Raw genomic sequence first — 23,419 nt, forward strand, 5'->3', positions numbered from 1 at the left:
CCATTTTTTAATTGATGACAAGATTCTCTTTACTTAAGGGAAATAGTTAAAATGTAAATCAATTAGTGATTATTACATTGTTACTTTTGCTTGTTTGGCTGTAAATTAAAATCAAAGTTCTATCATTTTTCATCTAATTTGATTAAAAATAGTTTAATAAGCATTGACCATGGATTATTAACTCTAAATATATAAAACCTGTTGAGATATATTGTGAAAGGTAATTAATGAATATAGTGTGAAAGGTAATTAATGAATTTACCCTAATGTGAATGCATTCAATGTAATTGTGATTGAACTTGCCTATAAATATGGAAGTTCACCAATGTAAAATCTACACCAATGAGTAAAAACATCTTCATCTTCTAACTTTTACTCATTTTACTTCCTCCTTATCTCTCTAAGTTTTAACACGTTATCAGCACCAGCTCTACCCTTAATAATCAAGAAGGTAATATTTTTAAAAACCTAATAAAGCATTTTTTTTCATCGGTACCCACAAATGGACCAACAATCAAACGGTGTCAACATCATCATCCAAGGTGTTTCTAACACATTTTTTTATTTTATAATTGAGCATAATTTCATACCCTTCACTACAAACCCAGCAAGGACTGATTTAAATCAGCTCTGATATAATAATCCCAATAATACTAATGGTCCACCAGTACTACCAACTCGTAATTCACATGTACGACCAACTAATAATCCACTTGTTTCACCGACTAATATTCCACCAGTACGACCAACATATAATTCATCAACACAACCAACTAATAATGCCCCAAAAACATCAACTGAAAATAAAACCCCCACCAAGTAATAAAACCCCCACCAAAGATGATGAGGGAGAAACAAGTACTAAACCTTGCAAGATAAATTTAAATGACCTATAAAATAATTTTTTCTGCCGAAATGGACGGTTAGTATTATTTATTTCTGTTGTTATTCTTTAAACCGCCTATATGGCTGGCTAATTGTTTTTCTTTTACCGCCTAAATGGACGGTTAGTATTATTTTTTTATTCTCGTATATTTATATATGCATTTTTTTATTTGCAGTATTTGCATTTATATCCATGTGCATTTTTTACCTTTTACTTTAAGTATTTCTTTTAAGTATACATAAATAATACGGTATATTGTATGATTTGGGATAACCCTCTATAAAATAGGATTACCCTAATTTTTTTACCACATACCCCTTATCCTTTCAATTTTACTCTTTACATCAAAAACCCTCCTTCTCCTTCTTCCTTCCACCGACAATGTACCACCATTACAAAAACAATCCATCTTCATCTTCCCATACTTTTAGATTTGAAGAAAATTTTGCCAAACTCAAATTATATATCTCCTTAATTATGGGTTTGGTGGTCCTTCTTGTAGCATTAGGAATTATAATAATTATGAAGAAGTAATTTATTTTGAAGAAGAAGAAACAAAATGCACATGATTTTCTTTGTCATATTTTCTTTTGTTTGTTAGTGCATTTTGTATGATAAATTGTACTAATATATTATGTAAATGCTATTTTTTTTTACCCTCTTTAGCGTTTATTGTCTTTAATTTTTTTTGTTCTTCTCCTTATTATTATTATTATTATTATTATTATTATTATTATTATTATTATTATTATTATTATTATTATTATTATTATTATTATTGTTATTATTATTATTATTATTATTATTATTATTATAATTATTATTATTATTATTTCTCTTGTTCTTGATTTATTCCTATATTTATTATCTACAACAAATTCATAACAACAAACCAAGGGGGAGAAGATTATGAAATTAAAACATCATAATTTTTTCTAATGGTTTATTATTATGAAAATATAAGAATTATTGCATTGTCATATAATTATAAAACAATTATATATTATGTAGCAAGTATGTTAGAAATTACCAAAAGACTATTCAACATATTAGACTTAACTGGACAAAAATTCTTAGAATGGAAAGAAGATGTCATCATGAACTTAAAAGCTCAGTGACTTGAACATACTGTATTGGAAGTAAAAGAAAAGGATCCATTAGATGGAACTCAAGCTACCAAAATAAAGGTAGCTACAAATCAAGAAAAGGCCAAAGCCTTAGTCCTCTTGAGGCACCATATTCATGATAGCCTTAAATCTGAATATTTATTCATAAAAGATCCCAAAACATTGTGGGACTCTCTTGTTGAAAGATTTCATCACCACAAAAGGGTACTTTTTCCAAAAGCTAGCCATGAGTGGAAAAATTTAAGATTTTCTGATTTTAAGACTCTCAGTGAGTACAATTCAACATTCTACCGAATTGCATCAATGTTGAAATATTGTGAGCACCTGGTAACTGATGCAGAAATGATTGAACTCACATTTTCTAATTTTCATCCATCAAACATTATTCTGCAAGAACAATATAGGGAAAGAAATTTCAAAAGATATTCGGATCTGAGTGTAGTACTCTCGCTGCTGAACAACATAATGATCTTGTTTCGAAAAATCATAATATGAGACCTATTGGATCTCAAACTATACGTAAGACACACTCTACTAAAACACATGCGCCTGAAGCACATGCTGTTGAAAATAAAAGGCCGTGGAAATTATAATAACTGTGGTAGAGGACGCGAAAATTTTCGAGTAAGAGGACAAGGACAAGGTCGTGGAAATTTTAATGGACATGGTAGAAAGTTTCAAGGATTCGGTAGAGGCCACTTTTCCCAAAATTATCAAAATGATCATTACAATAATAATTCTTGAAGGGGAAAACAAGTGGGATATAACAATAAAAATAGCCATCAAGAAGGAAAAGAAAGTATTTGTTACAAATGTGGCATGACAGGGCATTGGGCACATACATGTCGTACTGCCAAACATTTGGTGGAGCTGTATCTAGCTTCCCAAAAGAAAAAGGGAAAAGGTGTGGAAGAAAACTTTAATGAAGCAAGCACCTCAATGCCCAATGTCGATCCTTATAATAAAGCAAGCACGTCAATGCATAATCTTGACCTTTCAGACTTCTATTTAAATGGCGATGAAAATGATAAAGAATATGATGAAGATATTTGAATTTTTCTTAACAATGTTGTGGTGCTTATTTAGTTGTATTTCCTTTTTATATGCAATCTCCTTTTTATGTATTGATATCATCTAACGTTAATGAAATTTTATTTTAACTATCTATTTATTTAATATGAAGATATGGATCAGTTTGAAAATGGATTCAAATATCAATGCCTCCTAGATAGTGTAACAACTCACACTATCCTAAAGCACAAAGAATACTTTTCTGAGTTAAAGATGGTGAAAGCAGATGTCACCACAATCTCTGGAACTACTACACTAATAGAAGGATATGGAAAAGCTCAAATAATACTTCCTAATGGGACAAAACTAGTAATTAATGATGCTTTATATTCGAGTAAATCTCGACGAAATCTCATAAGTTTCAAAGATGTACGCCAAAATGGTTATCATTTAGAAACAATGACCGAAAATCATAATGAACATTTATGCGTCACATCTGAAAAATGTGAAAAGCATTCATGAAAAATTACCAGCATACTCATCGGGATTATATTGCATTAATATAAAACCGGTTGAGATAAACATGGTGTCTAACCAGAAGTTAGATAATAAAGAAATGATGAATTTATGGCATGACCGATTGGGTCATTCCGGTGTGGGAATGATGCGAAAAATTATTGAAAATTCAATTGGGCATCCAATGAAGAAAATGAGAATTCCCCAGCCAAATGAATTATCATGTTCTGCATGCTCACAAGGAAAATTGATAATTAGACCATCTTTAAATAAAATTGCTACTGAAACTCCTAAATTTCTGGAAAAAATTCATGGAGATATATGTGGGCCAATTAATACTGCTTCTGGGCCATTTAGATATTTTATGGTATTGATTGGCGCCTCAACACGATGGTCACATGTAAGTCTCCTACAAACTAGAAATGTGGCATTTGCGAAATTACTTGCTCAAATCGTTCGATTGAGAAATCAATTTCCAGATTACACAATTAAGCAAATAAGCCTTGACAATGCCGGAGAATTTACATCTAAACTTTTAATGATTATTGTACGTCAATTGGAATTGACGTAGAACATCCAGTAGCTCATGTTCATACTCAAAATGGTCTGGGTGAATCATTGATTAAAAGACTCCAATTAATAGCAAGACCACTATTAATGAGGTCGAAATTTCCTTCATCTGCATGGGGCCATGCAATAATACATGCATCAATAATACATGCATCGTCATTGATAAGATTAAGACCAAGTGCTTATCATAAATATTCACCACAAAAATTAGTGCATGGTCGAGAACCAAATATATCACACTTGAAAATATTTGGATGTGCAGTATATGTCCCTATTGCACCACTCCAACGCACAAAAATGGGTCCACAAAGAAGGATCGGAATTTATGTTGGATTTGAATGCCCATCAATTATCAAATATTTAGAACCAATGACTGGTGATTTATTTAATGCTAGATTTGCAGATTGTCATTTTAATGAGACAATATTTTCATCCTTAGGGGGAAAGAAAGTGGACCCAAATAAGAAGGATATATATCTCTCATGGAATGCAATGCATTTGAAAATATATGATCCAAAAACGAATGCTTCTGAACAAGAAGTTAGAAAAATTGTCCATAATCAATATATTGTAAACAGATTACCTGATGCATTTGTAGAAACAAAGCAAGTGACAAAATCTTATATTCCTGCGGCAAATGTTCCGGCACGAATTGAAATTCCCACTGATAACAAAGCCACTGAAAATGAATCTATTGCACGCCGGAAGCGTGGAAGACCACTTGGTTCAAAGGATTTGAAACAAAGAAAATCCAAAAGGTTGAATGAAATGGCAAATGTTATCAATATTACTTCTTCAATGAATTGTAAAGAAACAAGTTTTGGAGATGAGGATGAAAATCTCAAAGAAAAAGAAAATAATGATATCAAAAATAACAATGAAATTTCGATTAATTACATTTCAACTAAAAGGCAAATAAATCGAAAGAATGTTATTGTTAATGATGCACTTGCTCATTCAATTGCCACCGAAATAACACTTGATGAAAATGATATAGAACCAAGAACGATACAAGAATGTCGGCGTAGAAATGATTAGCCAAAATGGAAAGATGCTATTCAAGCGGAATTAAAGTCACTTGAGAAACGAGAAGTTTTTGGAAAAATTACCCAAACACCAAATGGTTTTTGTAAGAAAAAGAAATGAAAAAGATGAAGTAGTTAGATATAAGGCACGACTTGTAGCACAAGGTTTTTCCCAAAGACCAGGGATTGATTATTAAAAAACGTATTCTCCAGCAGTAGATGCGACTACACTAAGATTCTTGATAAGTCTAACTGTCTCAAACAGTTTGCAAATGCGACTTATGGATGATGTGACCGCATATTTATATGGTTCACTTGATACAGACATTTATATGAAAGTCCCTGAAGCACTTAAGTTGCCAGAAAACCACCAATCACGAGAAATGTTTTTCCATAAAGCTGAAAAGGTCACTTTATGGACTAAAACAATCTGGAAGAATGTGGTATAACCGTCTTAGTGAATATCTCCTGAAAGAAGGATTCAAAAATGATCAAATCAGTCCTTGTGTATTTATTAAACGGACTCAATCAGGATTTTCTATAATTGCAGTTTATGTTGATGATTTAAATATCATTGGAACTCCCAAAGAGCTTGAACAAACTGCAAAATATTTGATGAAAGAATTTGAAATGAAAGATCTTGGGAAAACCAAGTTTTGCCTTGGATTACAAATGGAGCACTTAAGGGGTGGAATCTTTGTGCACCAATCCAACTATACAGAAAAGGTCCTAAAAAGATTTCATATGGACAAAGCTCATCCGCTGAGCTCTCCAATAATAGTGCGATCATTAAAACCAAAAGATGATCCATTTCGACCTTGTGAAGAAGACGAGGAGATTCTTGGCCCTGAAGTGCCATATTTAAGCGCAATTGGAGCTCTGATGTATCTAGCTAATGATACAAGACCTGATATTGCTTTTGCTGTTAATTTATTAGATAGATATAACAATTCACCAACAAAGAGACATTGGAGTGGGATAAAACATTTGTTGCGCTACCTTCGAGGAACTAAAGATCTGGGACTATTTTATCGATCAAAGCAAGATGCTACTCTTGTTGGATATGCAGATGCTGGATACTTATCAGATCCCCATAAGACTAAATTACAAAATGGATATGTATTCACATATAGAGGTACCGCAATATCTTGGAGATCCACGAAACAGAAACTGACAGCTACATCATCAAACCATGTAGAATTGATCGCCCTTTATGAAACAAGTAGAGAATGCGTTTGGTTAAGGTCAACAATTGGTCACATTCAAGAAGAATGTGGGATAAACTCGATAATAAATTCTCCACCTGTAATCTTTGAAGATAATACCGGGTGTATTGAACAAGTTAGTGAAGGCTTCATAAAAGGGGATAGAACCAAACACATAGCACCAAAACTTTTCTTTGCACATGACTTCTAGAAATAGAAAATTGTAAAAGTCAAACAAATTCAATCAAGTGAAAATCTTGCCGATCTATTCACAAAGTCCCTTCCATCAAAGAGATTCGAACAACTTGTATATAAAATTGAAATGTGTTATCTACGAGATATCTGTTGAACTCAAGGGGAGAATGATACTCACTGCACTCTTTTTCCCTTCGTTCAGGTTTTTATTCCATTGGGCTTTTCCTGACAAGGTTTTTAACGAGGCATTATTAAATAGAAATATTGTAATAATATTTTATATTTTTTTTTACATAATTAGAATGCATTCAAGGGGGAGTGTTGAGATATAGTGTGAAAGATAATTAATAAATATAGTGTGAAAGGTAATTAATGAATTTACCCTAATGTGAATGCATTCAATGTAATTGTGGATGAACTTGCCTATAAATATGAAAGTTTACCAATGTAAAAAACTACACCAATGAGTAAAACATCTTCATCTTCTAACTTTTACTCATTCTACTTCCTCCTTATCTCTCTAAGTTTTAACGGTATTTAGCTTTCTATTCAACCTAAAAGGCAAATTTTAGGCAAATAGGCTGAAATACTTGTTACATTTCTATTATTGATACTATTTATCGTTCTATTTTATTTTATATATTGCGGCTAATGTGTAATAAAAAAATATAGTCAAATGAAATCTTGTTTAAATTGTCTAATCGCATACTTTCATAATATTAACTTTTTATAATTTTTAAACGTGTATAATTTAATATATAAATACTTAAAATAATACATTAAATTATCTAAAAAATCAAATATAACAAGTAAAGCGAAAAGGAGAAAGTATGATAAAAGACTGTTAAATTGTCTTTGACTTGTTTTAGTAGATGGATATACTAGCCCACATAATTATTTGGTTTGTTAATGAGAGTTTCGAATGAAATTTTACTTTTTAACTTTATTCTCTGAATATAAGGGGTGAGACTTTCAATAACCCCTAAAACATATTATAACTTGCAATTGGTTCTTACAAATTTTATACACTCATTCACACACTACTTCGTCCCTTTTTTAATTAAATCAATTGTTCGTAATGACGTTTTTATTCGAAATTTTAGAATTGACTCAAATTTTTAGTGATTGTCAAATTAAAAATATTTAAATTTTAAATTATGTCATTTTTACTGTTGTTTTAAAAATACTTGAAATTAGAAATTTATTTTCAAAAATTTTAGTTAGGATTTAATTATTGAAATTTAGAATTTGAAAAAAAAATTATTCTCAAACACAACCCAAACTAATTCATAAATCATAGTGGTCATAGCATAATCTTCGGAACATACGAAATAGATTTGATTACCAAAAATCATATGTATTTAATATGTCTAAATGAATGTTTTTATGGCCCCAGTGATTCTACTATACACACTTAAATTTATTTACATTATATTATTATATTATTATCCGTCATAATCTCGTCTGTAAATTTAATTAGTCTTTCTCTTCGCCTCGGCTATATATTTTTCTCATTATATATATATATATATATATATATATATATATATATATATATATATATATATATATATATATATATATATATATATATGTTTATTGTTGTTGTATTTCAGATTTTGGTAAGTTGTATGAAGGACAAGGATGTTAGTGGAGAAATGATGCCAAACTTGGTTTATACCTCTAGAGAGAAAAATATAACCCATCACCATCGTTTCAAGGCCGGTGCCCTCAATGCTTTGGTAAGAAATAAGAATCAATGTTATCATACTAAAAGTCAATATTATACGCTTAATCTTTATTTTTTCATCCCCACTTATATTTTTTTCACTTTTAAAGATATGAGCCTTATATTAAAATTGTGGAGTTCGTTATATATGAAGAAACATAAATTTAAACATATTACTATAATATATACTAGTCTATTCGTCTTTTAAAAATTATTATGCATACTTATATAATACACAAAAAGATTAATAAATTGTAGGACCATGTGGATTTTGTGGATTATATTAAAACAATTGAAATATGTTGATAGTAATATAAAAAAGTGTTTGAGACATCTATGAAAAGAAATCATAGCAAAAGTAAAAACAATGGACTATAAAAATTTTGTAATATTAGTAGTTTTAAAGATTACAACATTTATTAAAGTTAATTTTCAACTAAAATTTCGAGGATAATAACACAATAAAAAAAATTAACAACTAATATCTTATTTACTTAAAAATATAAATTCACGGGTAGACCATAAATTTGTACGTAAGTTATCTTTTATGAAGGACAAGACCGTTATTAGGGAATTGATTATTTGCTGTAGTGTATTTGACAAGATGTGTATATTGATGAAAATCAGGTTTTAGTGTCGCTTTACTAAAGGCTTAGCTATGCAAACAAACACTTGTAATCACCCTAATACTACTACAACGAGTGTAATGGTGAGTCAAGGGTCGAAGCTCAAGGACAAGGCTTGAAAGACTCAATACTTGCTATATGGAGGTGTATATGAAATGTTGGGTTGCTTGAACTAAACTAATGACAAATAAAAACATAGCAAGAATTAAAAAAAAATTAAACAATGAAAGACAAACAGGGATAGATTAGATCCACCCTAGGAGGGTCGATATGGACACAAGATAAGCTAGGTCAAGGAAAATCGAACAACAATCAATCAAGACACTCAAAATGACGAGAGGAAGTTGGTGACCCTATAAATCACACGAACAACCTATTATCGCCCTATGTCTCCTAAGGAGTGGCAGGACAAGATTCATCGAATATCAAGCAAGCAATCATCATCAATCTCAAACCCTAACCCTAAACTTGAAGAACAAGACAAATCCTAAGGTTTTACTAATCAAACCTCTAAGAAAACTACTCACTCATGCTAATAACAACTAGGCAATAAGCACTGAACAAAGCTTTGAAATGAGACATGGATAAACTAAAGTGAAATCAACAACAGGATATAGAGAAAGCAATAAATGAAGACAATAATAATATTGAAGAACAAGGAGAGCAATAAATGAAAGCAAGAACAATAACTATTTTATGAAGTGCAATGAAAACAATGAGAGCATTAAATCAAGAAAATAAATGGCATCAAAGCAATAAACAAAGGAAACTTACATAAACCAAAGTGCTTGAATTAAGAGAAAGCTTGAATCCAAAATACAATACTTGAAATGTATAGGAAAGCAATAAAGTGAAAGTTTTAAATCTAATTAGGGTATAAAAAGAAAGAAAACAATAGATTAATGTTCTAAGTTGAGGCAAGGAGCTTTCAAAGTAGGCATAGGGTTTATTACAAAAAATGGTATTTATAGCCTAAAGACATAAGGGAAAAAAGCCCTAAAAGATAGCCCACGAAAAAGGCTTGCGAAGAAATCGAGTCGCGCATTAGCAAGGCCATTCATACGAATGGGGCACTCAGTCGGGCGAATGAGGTCCATTCAACCAAATAGGAGATCATTCGGCCTTTCAAGCCACTTTTGAAGCGAGCAGACCAAGCAAAGGCATCCACTCGCTTGAATCATAGGTTGTTCGACCAAATGAATAAACAATTCGCCTGGATGGAGTGCATTCGGGCAAAACAACATCATTTGAGTCTTCGTTTGAGAGCTTTGTGTATCCATTCGACTGAGTGGGCTAGGGATTCAGTCGAACGAGCCTTTGTCTTTGCTCTTTAGCTTCTTTGAAGTGTCAAATGGCTTCCGAACTTTGCGAAGCCTTTGAAAATGGCTGGGGATGTGTGCTAAAGCTCCGATATGCACGTCTAACTTGTTGATAAGAGTGTCAAAACCTCAAACACATCGCACTTGACCTTGAAATGTTTGAAAACACCTGAAATGACCTTAAAACAGCTCGAGGACAAGATCAAGGCGAAGTCAAGTGTAAAGTACATAAAATCATTCTAAAAACGCGAAACTTGGCACTATAACGGTGTTGGAAACGTGCTCTAAAATAATTAAATACTTTAAAATAATTAATCTATTTTAGGTTAACTTATAAATAAAAATTGATCAATTTAATGTCAAAATTGATCACTTTTAGGTTTAAAGTAAAAATTTAATTTTAATTGATCTATTTAAGGTTTACTTTAAGTTGAAATTGATCACTTTAATGGTAGAATTGATAGGTCAAAATTAACTCTTTTTTTTTGATAATTTTGGCAGCTTTATTTTTCAATTTTTTGCTTTTAGGCATGCCCATATGGACGGTCTCAATAGCAGACCGTCGCTCTCAAGTTTTTGCGATATATTATACACTCTAACACGTCCCTTCCCACGAGAACCCTTGGGCTAGAAGTGTGAATCGAGCAGAGACTTTTCTCATACCTGAAGATGCTGAATATTCTACTTTAAATGAGGGGTAGTTAGATTTAAATTTGTGACTTCTTATCACGCTGGCTCTGATACCGTGCTAAGGAACTAACTCAACCAAAAGTCTAAGTTAATGGTTAAGGTACCAAAATATGTTATACACTCTAACTAGAGGTGTTCATTCGGGTGATCGAGTCGGTTTCAGATGGGTGTCATTCAGTTCAGTTATTTCAGATCGATTATTTTTCGGATGCGTGTTACGGCGGGTCACACTCGGGTCAGATCGGTTAGTCACGGTTCGGTTGAAGATCGGTTATTTGAGTTATCGGGTTAGCATCAGTTCGGTGTTGGTTGAAGTTCGCGTAAAGTAGTCAATCGGTTTCGGACTGTCATCGGTTAATAATTGGTTCGGTTTTACCGGGTACGGATCGGGTTCGGGTATTATTTTCCAGTAGAATTCGGCTACGAATTAAAATGCAAATCAATTAGTGATTTTTCCATTGTTACTTTTACTTGTGTGACTTTAAGTTAAAATTAAAGTTTTATCATTTTTCATCTAAATTGATTAAAAATAGTTAAATAAACATAGACCATTGATTATTAACTCTAATATATGAAACCATGTATGAATAAAATTTAATTTATTAAAATTTCTATTACTTTATTAGATTAACTAATAAGATGATTGAATATGAGTCGATCATACCTCTATGTTAAAAATTGGTTCAGGTTTATAGCATTTCGATTAAAAATTCGATCGGGTTAAGTCGGTTTTAGCCGGATCAAGTTCGGTTTTGAGCATGATTCGGGTCGGGTATGACTCAGGTCGGTCAATATTACGTTCGGGTGATCTCGGTTAACGGAGATCTGTTGGTTATAAAAATCGGTCGTAGTTTGGGTTTAATTTTACGATTTTCGGTCATAAATCGGTTCAGGCGCAACTTCGGTTCGGATAATGTCGGTTCGACAAACCTAAAAAAAACATGTTTTCGGTTCGGTTCAGATTTTCGGGTCGGGTCACATTTGAACAGCTCTAACTTTAACACTACATTAAAATTATGGAATTCATTTTATGTATGGAGAAATATAAATGAAAGCATATTCTTATTTCGTAGAAATTATTTTATATATTTTAAAGATTATATGTTTAATTATTATTGTTATAATTATTAATTAAAAACAATTTATATCAATCTTAATTTTACGTCTTGATATTTCAATATTTCTTATATTTTCATTACATGTCAAAATTCGTCTTTCAACCATTAAAATCTTATAAACAGACCTGCTTAATCGGTTGCTTTATGGTTATAGGTTCGTATATCAGCAACAATGACAAATGCACCAATAATACTAATTTTGGATTGTGACATGTATTCTAATGATCCACAAACCATCAAGAGAGTTTTATGTTACTTCTTTGATCTTGAAATTCAACCAACAATGGCATACGTTCAATTTCCTCAATTCTTTCATGGACTTAATAAAGGAGACATTTATTTTGGCGAACAAAAACGTGTTTTTCAAATCAACCCATTGGGAATGGATGGGCTTTCATGTACTGTAAATATGGGTACTGGTTCCTTCTTTCAACGTCGAGCCCTATTTGGAAATCCCTCATCTTGTTTTGGAACTGAACTTTTGGAACTTGGGCCGAAGCATGTTGTAAAAAAGCCCATAGGATCACAAGAAATACTTGAATTAGCTCATTCTGTAGCTGCTTGTGACTACGAGAACAATACAAGATGGGGCACACAGGTTAGTCATTCCATCTTTGATGTTTCTTTATTACTCTCTCTGTTTCATATTGTTTAAAATATTTTTTCATGAAAGTAGAATTTCAAACATAATTTGTTTATGGAATTAAAGAAGTTTATACTCGTCTCAATTTATTTTCGAGCATTTAAGTATATATTTTATATAAAAATTAATTAAGGCTCTATTTATACTTAAAAATTGTGAAGAGTCAAATATTATCAATATCGTGAAGTGATGGAAGTACGTGTATCATATTGACTTTATTCCTTTTCTAATGATAGAATCATATCATAAACATTTCTAATTAATTTTACATAGTATTGATTACAAAAGAATAATAAAAAGTAATCATCTTTGACATTCATTTTTATATAAACCTTATTGAATAGATCAGCTAGCTAAGTTGCTCCAAGCGATCTTTAACATTTATGTAGCATTCATTTTTATATAAATCTTATCTGTCCAACAAACCTTGTTGTATAGATTAGTTAGCTAAGTTACTCCATCCCTAGACATCTCAGTACCTCAATAGGTATACCATCTGACATAACCGCTTTCTTTAGCTTTGTTTTCAAATATAATTTTTGTGTTAATCGCATAAATTCTTTATTTTCTTCTAAGCGAGAGATTGTCGCGTCTCCTAAAATCGTTCCTTATTCTCTAGTAAATAGCTTGTCATAATACTTAATCCATCAATCATTTATGTTCTCGTCCTAAACTACGAGGTTTTATCCCGATTCCTTATACACATTAATACACCTATGTCATCGGTTTTTCTTTAGTTCCTCTTTGTCATTCAATAGATATCTTTTTTATACTTTTTAATAATCAAGTTTGTCAAAATACCTCTTTAAATGCCTTTAGTTTCACCTCTTAAAACTGCTAATTTATTCTTGCAAACTGCAAACTTCTAGTTTGTCAAAACACCGCTAAATTTTCCTAAAATCTCCTGAACTATTTGAAGGATGCAAGTTATCAACCTTTTTACCAAGTCTCCTCTACATTCGAAGTCATCTCCCAACCTTTAGTATTATCCTCTATTGATATCCCCAATTTAATCTTATGTTATTCATTGGTTGTTTTACCTTTTGTATTGCTTAAAGGCGAACATCTAAAATAAGGAGTTTATGTTGAGGGACTACACACCTTCTTAGGTTAAACTTACAATTTAACCTCTATTTATTATCCTTGTAAATAAGTTGTTAATTTTGGTAGCATTTACTCTAATTCTAAATGTCATAATCTTGACTATACGTCTTCTTAAAAACATGTGTTAACAACCCTTTTTGAGAGTGCAAGCTATCCTAAGTCCGCTAAGGCAACAATCATAATATATGGGCAAGAAGAAAATTTGGATTTGTCGTTTCAAAATTAACACTATATTTGGATAGCAAATTAGGAGAGAAAAGAAAGAAAGGAAAATGGATGGAAAGGAAGGGAAATGAAGGGGAGAGAAAGAAAGGGATAAGACTCCATTTTATTTGTATAGAAAGGAAAAGGAGGGGAAAGAAAGAAATTTTATTTTCCTTCCAAATCTTTCCTCTAATTGAGAAATTCGGATGTTAACAAAATGAAGGGAATGAATCCCTTCAAATTCCTTCCCTTCAAATTTTCCCCCTTCCTTTTTGCCATTCAAATAAGGGGATTTTCATTCCTTTATATCATTTTCTTTCTTTTCCCTTCATTTCTCTCAATCCAAACAAGACCTAAGTGTAGATCAAATTGGTAAGATTGATATGTGCAATAGTTACTAGGTTTAATGGAAAATTACTCTTTCTCATGTCAAATTAGTATCCCATCCCTGACCCAAATAGTTCATACAAATAATACTTAACAAATAGCCCTCCTAGGTCTCACCCTTACTTATTTAAAGCTAATCAGCCCTAAGAGTTGTATTAAATTGGCTTTCCTAATTCATTATTTTCTCTCATATTGTATAGAATTTAGATTACAATCTTTGGGTGTGTTTAGTATGCATCTTCTGGATCAAGTTAGGGAAACGGATAAGCAAATCCATTACTTTGCGTTTGTTAAGATAATTAGAAAATCATTTTCATTTCCTTTTGGTAATTGATTACTCCAATTTGTTTGCACTTTCAAAGCTCCTATAACACTTTTTGTAAAAAATATTTCGGTTACATAATTATACCAAAAAACTAACAACAATAACCCTTATCATTTCCCTTACCTCTACTTAAGAGTTCCCTTTCCACTTTTATATTAACACCTCCGTAAAGTGAAGTAGTGATTCATTGAACAACCACAAATAACTTAATATCAAATCTGAAAACTAGATCACTCATACTCGTTAACATTATTAACCAAGCCTCTACACATTTTATCATCTGTAGACAATAATACTTGTTATAATGCAACAAATTGACTTTTATACAGGTGGGCTATCGATATGGATCATTGGTGGAGGACTATTATACAAGTTATCGGATGCATTGTGAGGGGTGGAAGAGTGTATTTTGTAACCCTGAAAGACCAGCATTCTTGGGAGATTCACCAATAACACTAATTAACATGCTAAGCCAAACCAAGAGATGGATGATTGGGCTGCTTAATGTTCTTTTCTTAAGATACAGCCCAATCACTTTTGGTATTCACAAAATGGGCATACTCTCTGCTTTTACTTATACACACTTTGCTCTTACGCCCATTTATTGCATTCCACTAACCATTTATGCCTTCGTTCCTCAGCTTGCACTTCTTAGAGGAATTTCTACCTTTCCACAGGTATAAATTTCGAGTTATACTTATTTTTGTTATAGTTATTTTATATCTTACATTATAGTTGTTGATCTTGTTTTGTCTTATTATTTAACTATAAATTAATACCCCTATGTTAGGATTATTGGTGATTTTTGTTCACCAAGTAATCAAAACAAGATTAAGATAATTAATCTAGATTGTTAGTATAAACAAGAAGAGGGCAAAGTACCATTCTTGTGATTGGTTGATTGGGTATCAAGCAAGTACCATTAGTACATTGTACTAATAGGTAGTGAAGGCTTGGAGGTGCAAAACTTGGCTTTGTAAAGCAAGCATTCGGAGAAGGACAAAGTGTAAGAGTTTTGGGGACCAAGGGACAAGTGGTAACACAAGAAAACAGAAGCTGTGTTGGGCCACTGTAGGCCGCTCAACCTGCACCTGGTCGAGCCAGGGTCGAGCAGGGGTCAGGCCATGCATCAGCTAGTTTCTGACGTGACATACAGCCTGCTGTTGTGTTCGTATACTGCTGCCCCCATTGTATTGTACTAAGTCCTATATCTTTTGCCTATAAATACCTTCTCCTAGGAGCTAAGTTGCACCAAAACGGACACGGACACGGACACGACACGGGTACGTGAAAACGCCAACTTAAAAATGGCGGACACGGGGACACAAAAATGGTAATATAATAAATATATCAAATTAAAGATAAGTTTACAATCTTTCATTTGATATATGTAAATAAAGACTTTAAAAACATAAAACTCTCATAAAATGAAAATAAGTACCAAATAAACAACATGAGTATTTAAAAATAGTCATACAAACCAAATCAAAGAAAATCAAATAAATAGGTAAATTTAAGATTGTTATGAATGTACTCCACAATTTATCCTCCATTTTACTCCATTTACACTATCCGTACTCCCGATAACTTAACCCACTCATCTTCTTCAAACCCTCAACAAATTCTTACCCCAATTTGTTTTTCCACTTTTGATCCAATTTCTTCTCAATGGGAATCGCTCCCTCCTCCTCCGCCACCCCTCTCACTCTTACTCCGCCATCCGCCATTTATTTCGAGAGACCTTCCTGTTCAGTCTGTAGCAGTGGGTGATAAACTAGCAGTAGTTGCGGGTACGACGCAGCATCTAGCACCCGCTTTACCGAAACCCTTGGTATTCGACCCATCTACACGGGTCTGGACTTATGGCCCATCCATCTCAGTTCCCTGAAGATGGTGTGCAACCGGATCACTTAACAGATCCTTATACATAGCAAATGGAGTCGGGTCTCATTTCTCGACGGACACAGCAAGATTCGTTGAAAAATGGAACCCATCAGCGAATAATCGGGTTCAACAGTGGGAAAACGTGGGGCATGTGTCCCTTCCGTGTCCTTGCCGTGTCCGCCGCGTGTCCTTGCCGTGTCCACGTGTCCGGGAAATTATTAAAATATTGGACACTTCGTTTGGCGTGTCGGACACGGATTTTTGTGTGTTCGTCGCGTGTCTGTGTTTGACACGTGTCCGACACGCGACACGCAGATCCAGGGGCACGTCCGTGTTTCATTGTAATAGAGCTACCTTCTAACCTATTTCTCACCCTATTAGCTCTTCTCTTCCTTATACTAAACCTACATCGTAATACCTATCACGTTTGTTATTTCTCTTTTTAACACATAATATAATCTTAGGCTAGATGGTGGATGTAGCCCATTGACTGGTGAACCACCTTAAATTCTTGTCTTGATTATTTACTTTATTTTTACCATTCATCACTAACTTGCATTATTTGTTTTCAACACTTAAGACACATCATAAACACCAACTTAACTTCATATTTTTGATCCTTGAGTGAGGTATATACCTCCCCTTTCATCCTATTATACCTATAAAAAAGAGTGCGTTCGTAAGGATTAGGGACAAAAGATTATAACATAATGAGGGATTTCAATTAAGTTAATCCTTTTCGTTAAGATGGTTTTTTTACAACGGTGTTAGAGAGTATAGAGACCAATGTAACAAAAGATTTTGAATCTCGATTCCCCATTGTTTTAATGCCATGTTTAAAAACGATGATTTCATTTAGAAATATAGAATTGGCTCAAATTTATTGTTTGGCAAATTAAAAATTTTCAAATTTAGATCTGGTTGAATTCCACTATTGTTTTCAAAATAGTTAATGTTGAGAATTTGATAATGACTTGCCAAATTTTATCATTCTCAAATTCTTCATTTATGATTTCATAATTGAAATCTTTCCGAACACAACATAAAATACTATATAGTGTCAAATATGAAAATCCCATGTGTAGCTAGCATCCACTTTTAATTCATATGATTCTAATGCGACAGAATATACAAAATTTCAATCATCAACTAAAAATTTTTTAAATTTCTTTTTTCTAATTTTAGTTTATATTTCAATTAGATGATATATATAAGAAAATAATGAATTAACTACTAAGATTGTGCAGATTTCAGATTTGCGGTTTTATTTGTATATATTCCTCTTTATCGGGGCGAATGGGAAAGACCTCTTAGACTTTCTCCTACAAAAAGGAACCTTTGAAATATGGTGGAATTCCCAAAGAATATGGATGATTTGTGGACTTTCAAGCTATCTTTTCGGGTTCATAGAATACATCCTTAGTTCTCTTGGAATCGTGGTTCCTGGATTCGATGTCACAAGTAAAGTACAAGACGATGAACTGAAGAAAAGATATGAACAAAGTATATTCGAGTTTGGGGTCGTGTCACCCATGTTTGTTCCTATGACAATGGCCTCCATTATCAATCTTGTTTCCTTTGCTACGGGATTAGTTACAATTTTAAGACGAGGATTGAAAGAAATGCAAGGACTATCTCTACAGATTTTGCTTTCGGGTTTTGTGGTCATTAATTGCTGGCCACTTTATAAAGCTATGGTGTTTAGGAGGGACAATGGAAGAATGCCCACTAAAATTACATTGATTTCTACTTTTTTAGCTTCATTTCTTTGCTTGCTAGTTGCTAGTGGGATGTAATATAATAGGGTAAGTTTTCTAAATGTTTGAATTCTCTTATACTACCTCCATCCTTATGATGTTTCTGTTTCATTAAAATAATAAACTAATATAAATTAAAAAAAGGAAAATTTTATCTTTACAATAGTGGGAGGTAGAGCTGTTTAAATCTAACCCGATCCGAAAATCCGACCCGGAATCGAAAATGATCCGACCAGAAAAAATGTTAATTTTTTAGGTTTACCAAACCGGCATTATTCGAACCGATATTGCACTCGAACCGTTTGATAACTGAAAAGGGAAAAATCGAACTCGAACTGCAACCGAATTTTATAACCGACATATAAACATTTACCGACGTTACCCGAACTCAACAGTGATCGATCCGAGTCTATTCCAACCTGAATTATGCACGTAACCGAATGCAACTTGACTAAAACTGATTAAAATTGAACTGTTTTTAACCTGAACTGATACAAACTCGAACCGATTATTAATCAAACTGTTATAAATCCGATTTAACTTTTCACCTAATTTCAGCAAATTAGGTCCAATTTCAGTTTTCTAATTATGATTTTTTGAATATTTGAAAACTATTTTCTAATATTGAAACATTGTAAACAAGATTATCTATAAATAAATAAGATTCCCCATGATATTGATATCAATTATAAACCAATAAGCACATTACAAAAACCTTAGAAACATACTGAAGTGGAACAATACAAAAACTTAGATGTTTCTTCAACACTTCAACCTAGACTTATCTTGCTTTCTATTGCTAATTAATAATTATATATTTCATGTTAGTAATCCACCAATTCTTCAAGCTTTAAGCCCCAAAAATTTACATTCATCACTTATACATCCACCAAATTTAAATATACAAATATCAAGTTTTTTACCCCAAAAAATTACATCCATTACTTATACATCCACCTAATGTAAATATACAAATATCAAGTTTTTAACCCCAAAAATTAACATTCAATCAGCAACTATAAATAGTTATATATCCACCATAAAAGTATCATCCATCAAATGTACGTGAGTATGTCCACCATTAAATACATTCTCCAATACGAAACATAAAAGTCGACAACGAGCACCAAAATCTCTCAAGTACTGCTGCTTTGCTTGTGGTACCATATTTCAATCTTGAACAAAAACAAACAAACAAAGTATTACAAGAAAGTAATTCATTCTTATAAGAAAGATACAAAAAAGAAACGCCTAAAATTTTTGCTACCAGAATATGTATCACATGTCGGGTGAGATCATTATAATGCCTCTCAAGGTTAACAAACGCCACATGTTCAGCAAGCTACCAACATGAATCATAGCTAAGGGAAAATTCTAATCGCCTAAACCCAAGTAAACAAGGCTATTAGAAAGTTGCCTATAAGACTAACGGGCCGTTTGGTTGGGGTAATAATCAAAGGGAAAGGGAATGAAAATACCCAATTCCCTTTGTTGTTGTTTGTTTCTCACTTTCTATCATTCCCTTTCCCCCATTTTAGTTTTGGGTTTACCCCAAACTATTATGCCTTCATTGCCCCCCCCCCCCCCCCCCCCCCCCTACACGTTCCCTTTCCATTCCCCACTTCATTACCCATCACTTAAAATTTGAACTTTGATTTATGGGTATTCTTATAATTCGCCACTATTTTCACTTTACAGCCACCCCCTAATTAAATTGTGAATTTGCCCCTAGACTTTAAAAAATTACAAATTTGCCATTGGACATAATAACACTATTATCAACTAAATTAATAAAAAAACTATTAATAAAAAATTAAAAAATAAATAACAACTAAATTTTTAATTAATATATTATTATTATATTAAAAAATAATTAAACATTCAAATAAATTATTTAAATTCAAAACTAATTATTATAATAACATTATCATAATATAATATTATATTAAAATAAAATAATTTATTACAACATTTATTTAAATAACAATAACTTAAAAAATAAATTAATTAAACAAAAAATTTCATAATTCGAAATTTAAAAAAATAAAAAAAATAGAAAAAAATACCAGTCGCACTTTTTGTGCGACTGGTAATTTTTTTTTTTTTAAAATTGTTATTAATTTTATTTATATTATTATTGCTATTATGATTATTATTATTATTATTATTATTATTATTATTATTATTATTTGTAATCAATAGAGCTAGAAAGATATTATTTAGAGTTATGTTTTTTTTTCTTCATATTACAGGAAAAGATGATACAAGTTAATGATATTTTTTAAAAAAATAAGTTTATCAAGTTTATCATATAATAACTAGTTATTTTTGGAAAAAATATAAAAGAAATTAAAAACTCATAATTTAATTCCTTAACTTGAACCAAACAGTCACAAAGAGAATCAATGAGCATTTCTTTTTGTTTCCTGAACACAGTCAAACGACTAGGCTAAATTAGAGGAATCTATTCCTTTCTCCTCCATTCCCTTTGCGCATTCCATTCCGATTCCCTTGTGCGAACCAAACGGCCCCTAAGACTCATGGATAACATTCATCCAACCCAATGGCTATCAAGTTTCCATGTGACTTGTAAGGTTAAATTACTTGTGTCCAGATTTCGTGTTTCAATTTGAGCTACAATCAGATCCATAAGAACCAACATTATTTGCATGGCAACAATCAAGTGAACAAACCATAACTGAGTACATAAAGTACACGAAACACGAGTTATAATACAATGATAATTAACTAACATTTATTTTAAAAGTAAAATACGTACCAGATTCTGAAGACGAGGATCCACTTGGACCCTGATCTCCCTTAGCATGCGATTCTGCATCGGGGACTAAGTCACTGCCAACAACTAATCCTACTTCATCAGGTTCTTCTTCATATACAAACAACCAATTACAAGTTAAAATCAAGGATTCAACATGTCTTGATAAAAGGGATGCTCTCCATCTATTCAAAATTCTTCCTCCCATAGAAAAAGTTGATTCGGATGCAACTGTGGTTATTGGAATAGCCAATATGTCTTTAGCTATTTTAGACATAATTGGGTAAGTAGTTTGTTGGTCTTTCCAATACAACAAAATATCAAATTTCGAATCAATATGCATGTGCAAAGGTGATTCAAGGTATCTTTCCACTTCCAATAAAATATTTGAAGAAAAAAGTAGTTCTTGAGAACTTTCAAAACTCTGTAAACAAACGATAAAACTTATGAAACTTATTAATAGTAAAAATATTATAATGGAAAGACAAACTTATTGAGATAAATAATAATAAATATATTGTTAAAAGGAGTTTAAAATTAAATAATACATACCTCATAGCCATCAGAATTACGAGAGCATGAACTAATGTGAGAACATGAACCAACTGATGCGAGATCTTCATAAGTAGAAGCTTGATGAGTTTTAGTAGAGCGAATCCTCACAATTTGTTGATAAAACTTTCTAAAATGATGTTTTAGAAATGGAATCTTATGCCTAGGATCAAACACCGCAGCAATAGACAAAATTAAAGAGGAATCGCTCCAATATTTCTCTAACTTCTCAAACATCTCATTTCCCATCCCTCTAATGCAAGTATCCTCACTTTCACAAGCACGTAGTAGGTGGTATTTTGCCTTACAAACTTGTTCAAAATATAGATATGTAGTGAGATAATCTGACCCAAAAAAAAGATTAGTCATTTCATAGAAAGGTTGAAGTATAGAAGCCATGTCTTCAACAGATTCCCACTCACGGTCAGTGAGCTTCAAGGTGTAGTCAGGCTCAGTACTACCAAAGCGATTCACCGCAACACTATAGTCAAGAGCTCGCTTCAAAATTAAGTATGTAGAGTTCATTCTCGTTACAACATCCAACCATAATTTCAGCAACGAAGGTTTTTCTATCTGAGATACAAAATCTCTAAACCTAATCATCCTTGCCTCGGATGAATCAATGTAATTGACATTATCAAGCACAAGTTTGACAGCAGGATCAATTGCTTTTAATCCATCTTTAACAATCAAATTCAAAATGTGCGCCGCACAACGAATATGAAAATGTGCACCATCACATGGAAAAGACGATTGACCTTTTAAACATTCTTGTAACAAGGGGATCATGGAATCATTATTGGTTGCATTGTCAACAGTCATGCACATAACCTTTGATTCAAGACCCCAATCCTTGATCATTGAATAAACAAGCTCATAAATCGCATGACCAGTGTGGGGAGGGGGGGAGGGAAATGACGAAAATTAAGAACTTTCGACTTCAAACACCAGTCCTTGTCAATATAATGAGCCGTTAAAGTCAAGTATCCACGAGATGTGCAAGCTATCCAAATGTCACATGTCAAAGAAACCTTGCTATCTAAATCCTTCAATGTTTCAAATAATATTTTCCTTAACTTAGTTTTTCCTCATGCACCATCGAGTGATTGTGGATCTAGATATGTTCTTCACCTTTGGATTCAAGTAACGATGCAATTTTCTTGTGAATTTGTGCTCAACCATGCTTAAGGGGTATACATGGTACATAATGGCCTCGGCTAAAAGAGAACAATATTTTCTCTAACTAAAATCACCAATGAGATCACCATTTTTAGTAAGCCATTCTTGGTAAGGTTCACAAGTCTTGAGATGATTTCTACAATTGGAGGTTCCATAGTGACCTTTGGCTCTATAGTCAGTATTCTTACAATGGCGACAAACAGCATGTAATGAAATAACAACATTGTTATCATCCTTCTCGGCCACTATGGTAAAATGATCCAAAACTGGTGAGGTACGCTTTCCAAGTCCTTCAATATCCTCTTGAAACTTACTTCTAGTTCTCCTTCGACCTCCAGCTAAAGAAATTCCACCTCTTCCTCTACTAGTTTTTGCACGCTTTGGTGGACGAATAGGACGTTGGAAAACTTGTCTAGGGTTCGGGTTCATCACATTCCTTGGAGTGGATACACTAGTTTGTTGGGATCTTAGTATCTCATCTTGTCGTTGTTGTTCAATCATTTGTAACTCTTCAAACGCTGTTAGTTTCAACAAAAATAATACGCATGATAGTATTCTATTTCAATATTGAACACAATGAAAAACAATGAT

The 23,419-nt window shown here is 32.4% G+C and overlaps 1 protein-coding gene across 1 annotated transcript in view; it reads left to right on the forward strand.

Moving 5' to 3' along the window:
- Positions 1 to 18,884, forward strand: part of LOC130799522 (cellulose synthase-like protein G3) — a 19,539-nt gene extending 655 nt beyond the window's left edge. The window contains exons 2-5 of the mRNA XM_057662640.1: positions 8,152 to 8,277; positions 12,172 to 12,615; positions 15,010 to 15,357; positions 17,812 to 18,884. Of these exons, the coding sequence (XP_057518623.1) occupies positions 8,152 to 8,277; positions 12,172 to 12,615; positions 15,010 to 15,357; positions 17,812 to 18,360 (1,467 nt within the window). The 3' untranslated portion in view covers positions 18,361 to 18,884. The remainder of the gene's footprint in view (positions 1 to 8,151; positions 8,278 to 12,171; positions 12,616 to 15,009; positions 15,358 to 17,811) is intronic.
- Positions 18,885 to 23,419: the final 4,535 nt, after the last annotated feature.

Source organism: Amaranthus tricolor, chromosome 14, assembly GCF_026212465.1.
Source record: "Amaranthus tricolor cultivar Red isolate AtriRed21 chromosome 14, ASM2621246v1, whole genome shotgun sequence".
Taxonomy (NCBI): Eukaryota; Viridiplantae; Streptophyta; class Magnoliopsida; order Caryophyllales; family Amaranthaceae; genus Amaranthus; species Amaranthus tricolor.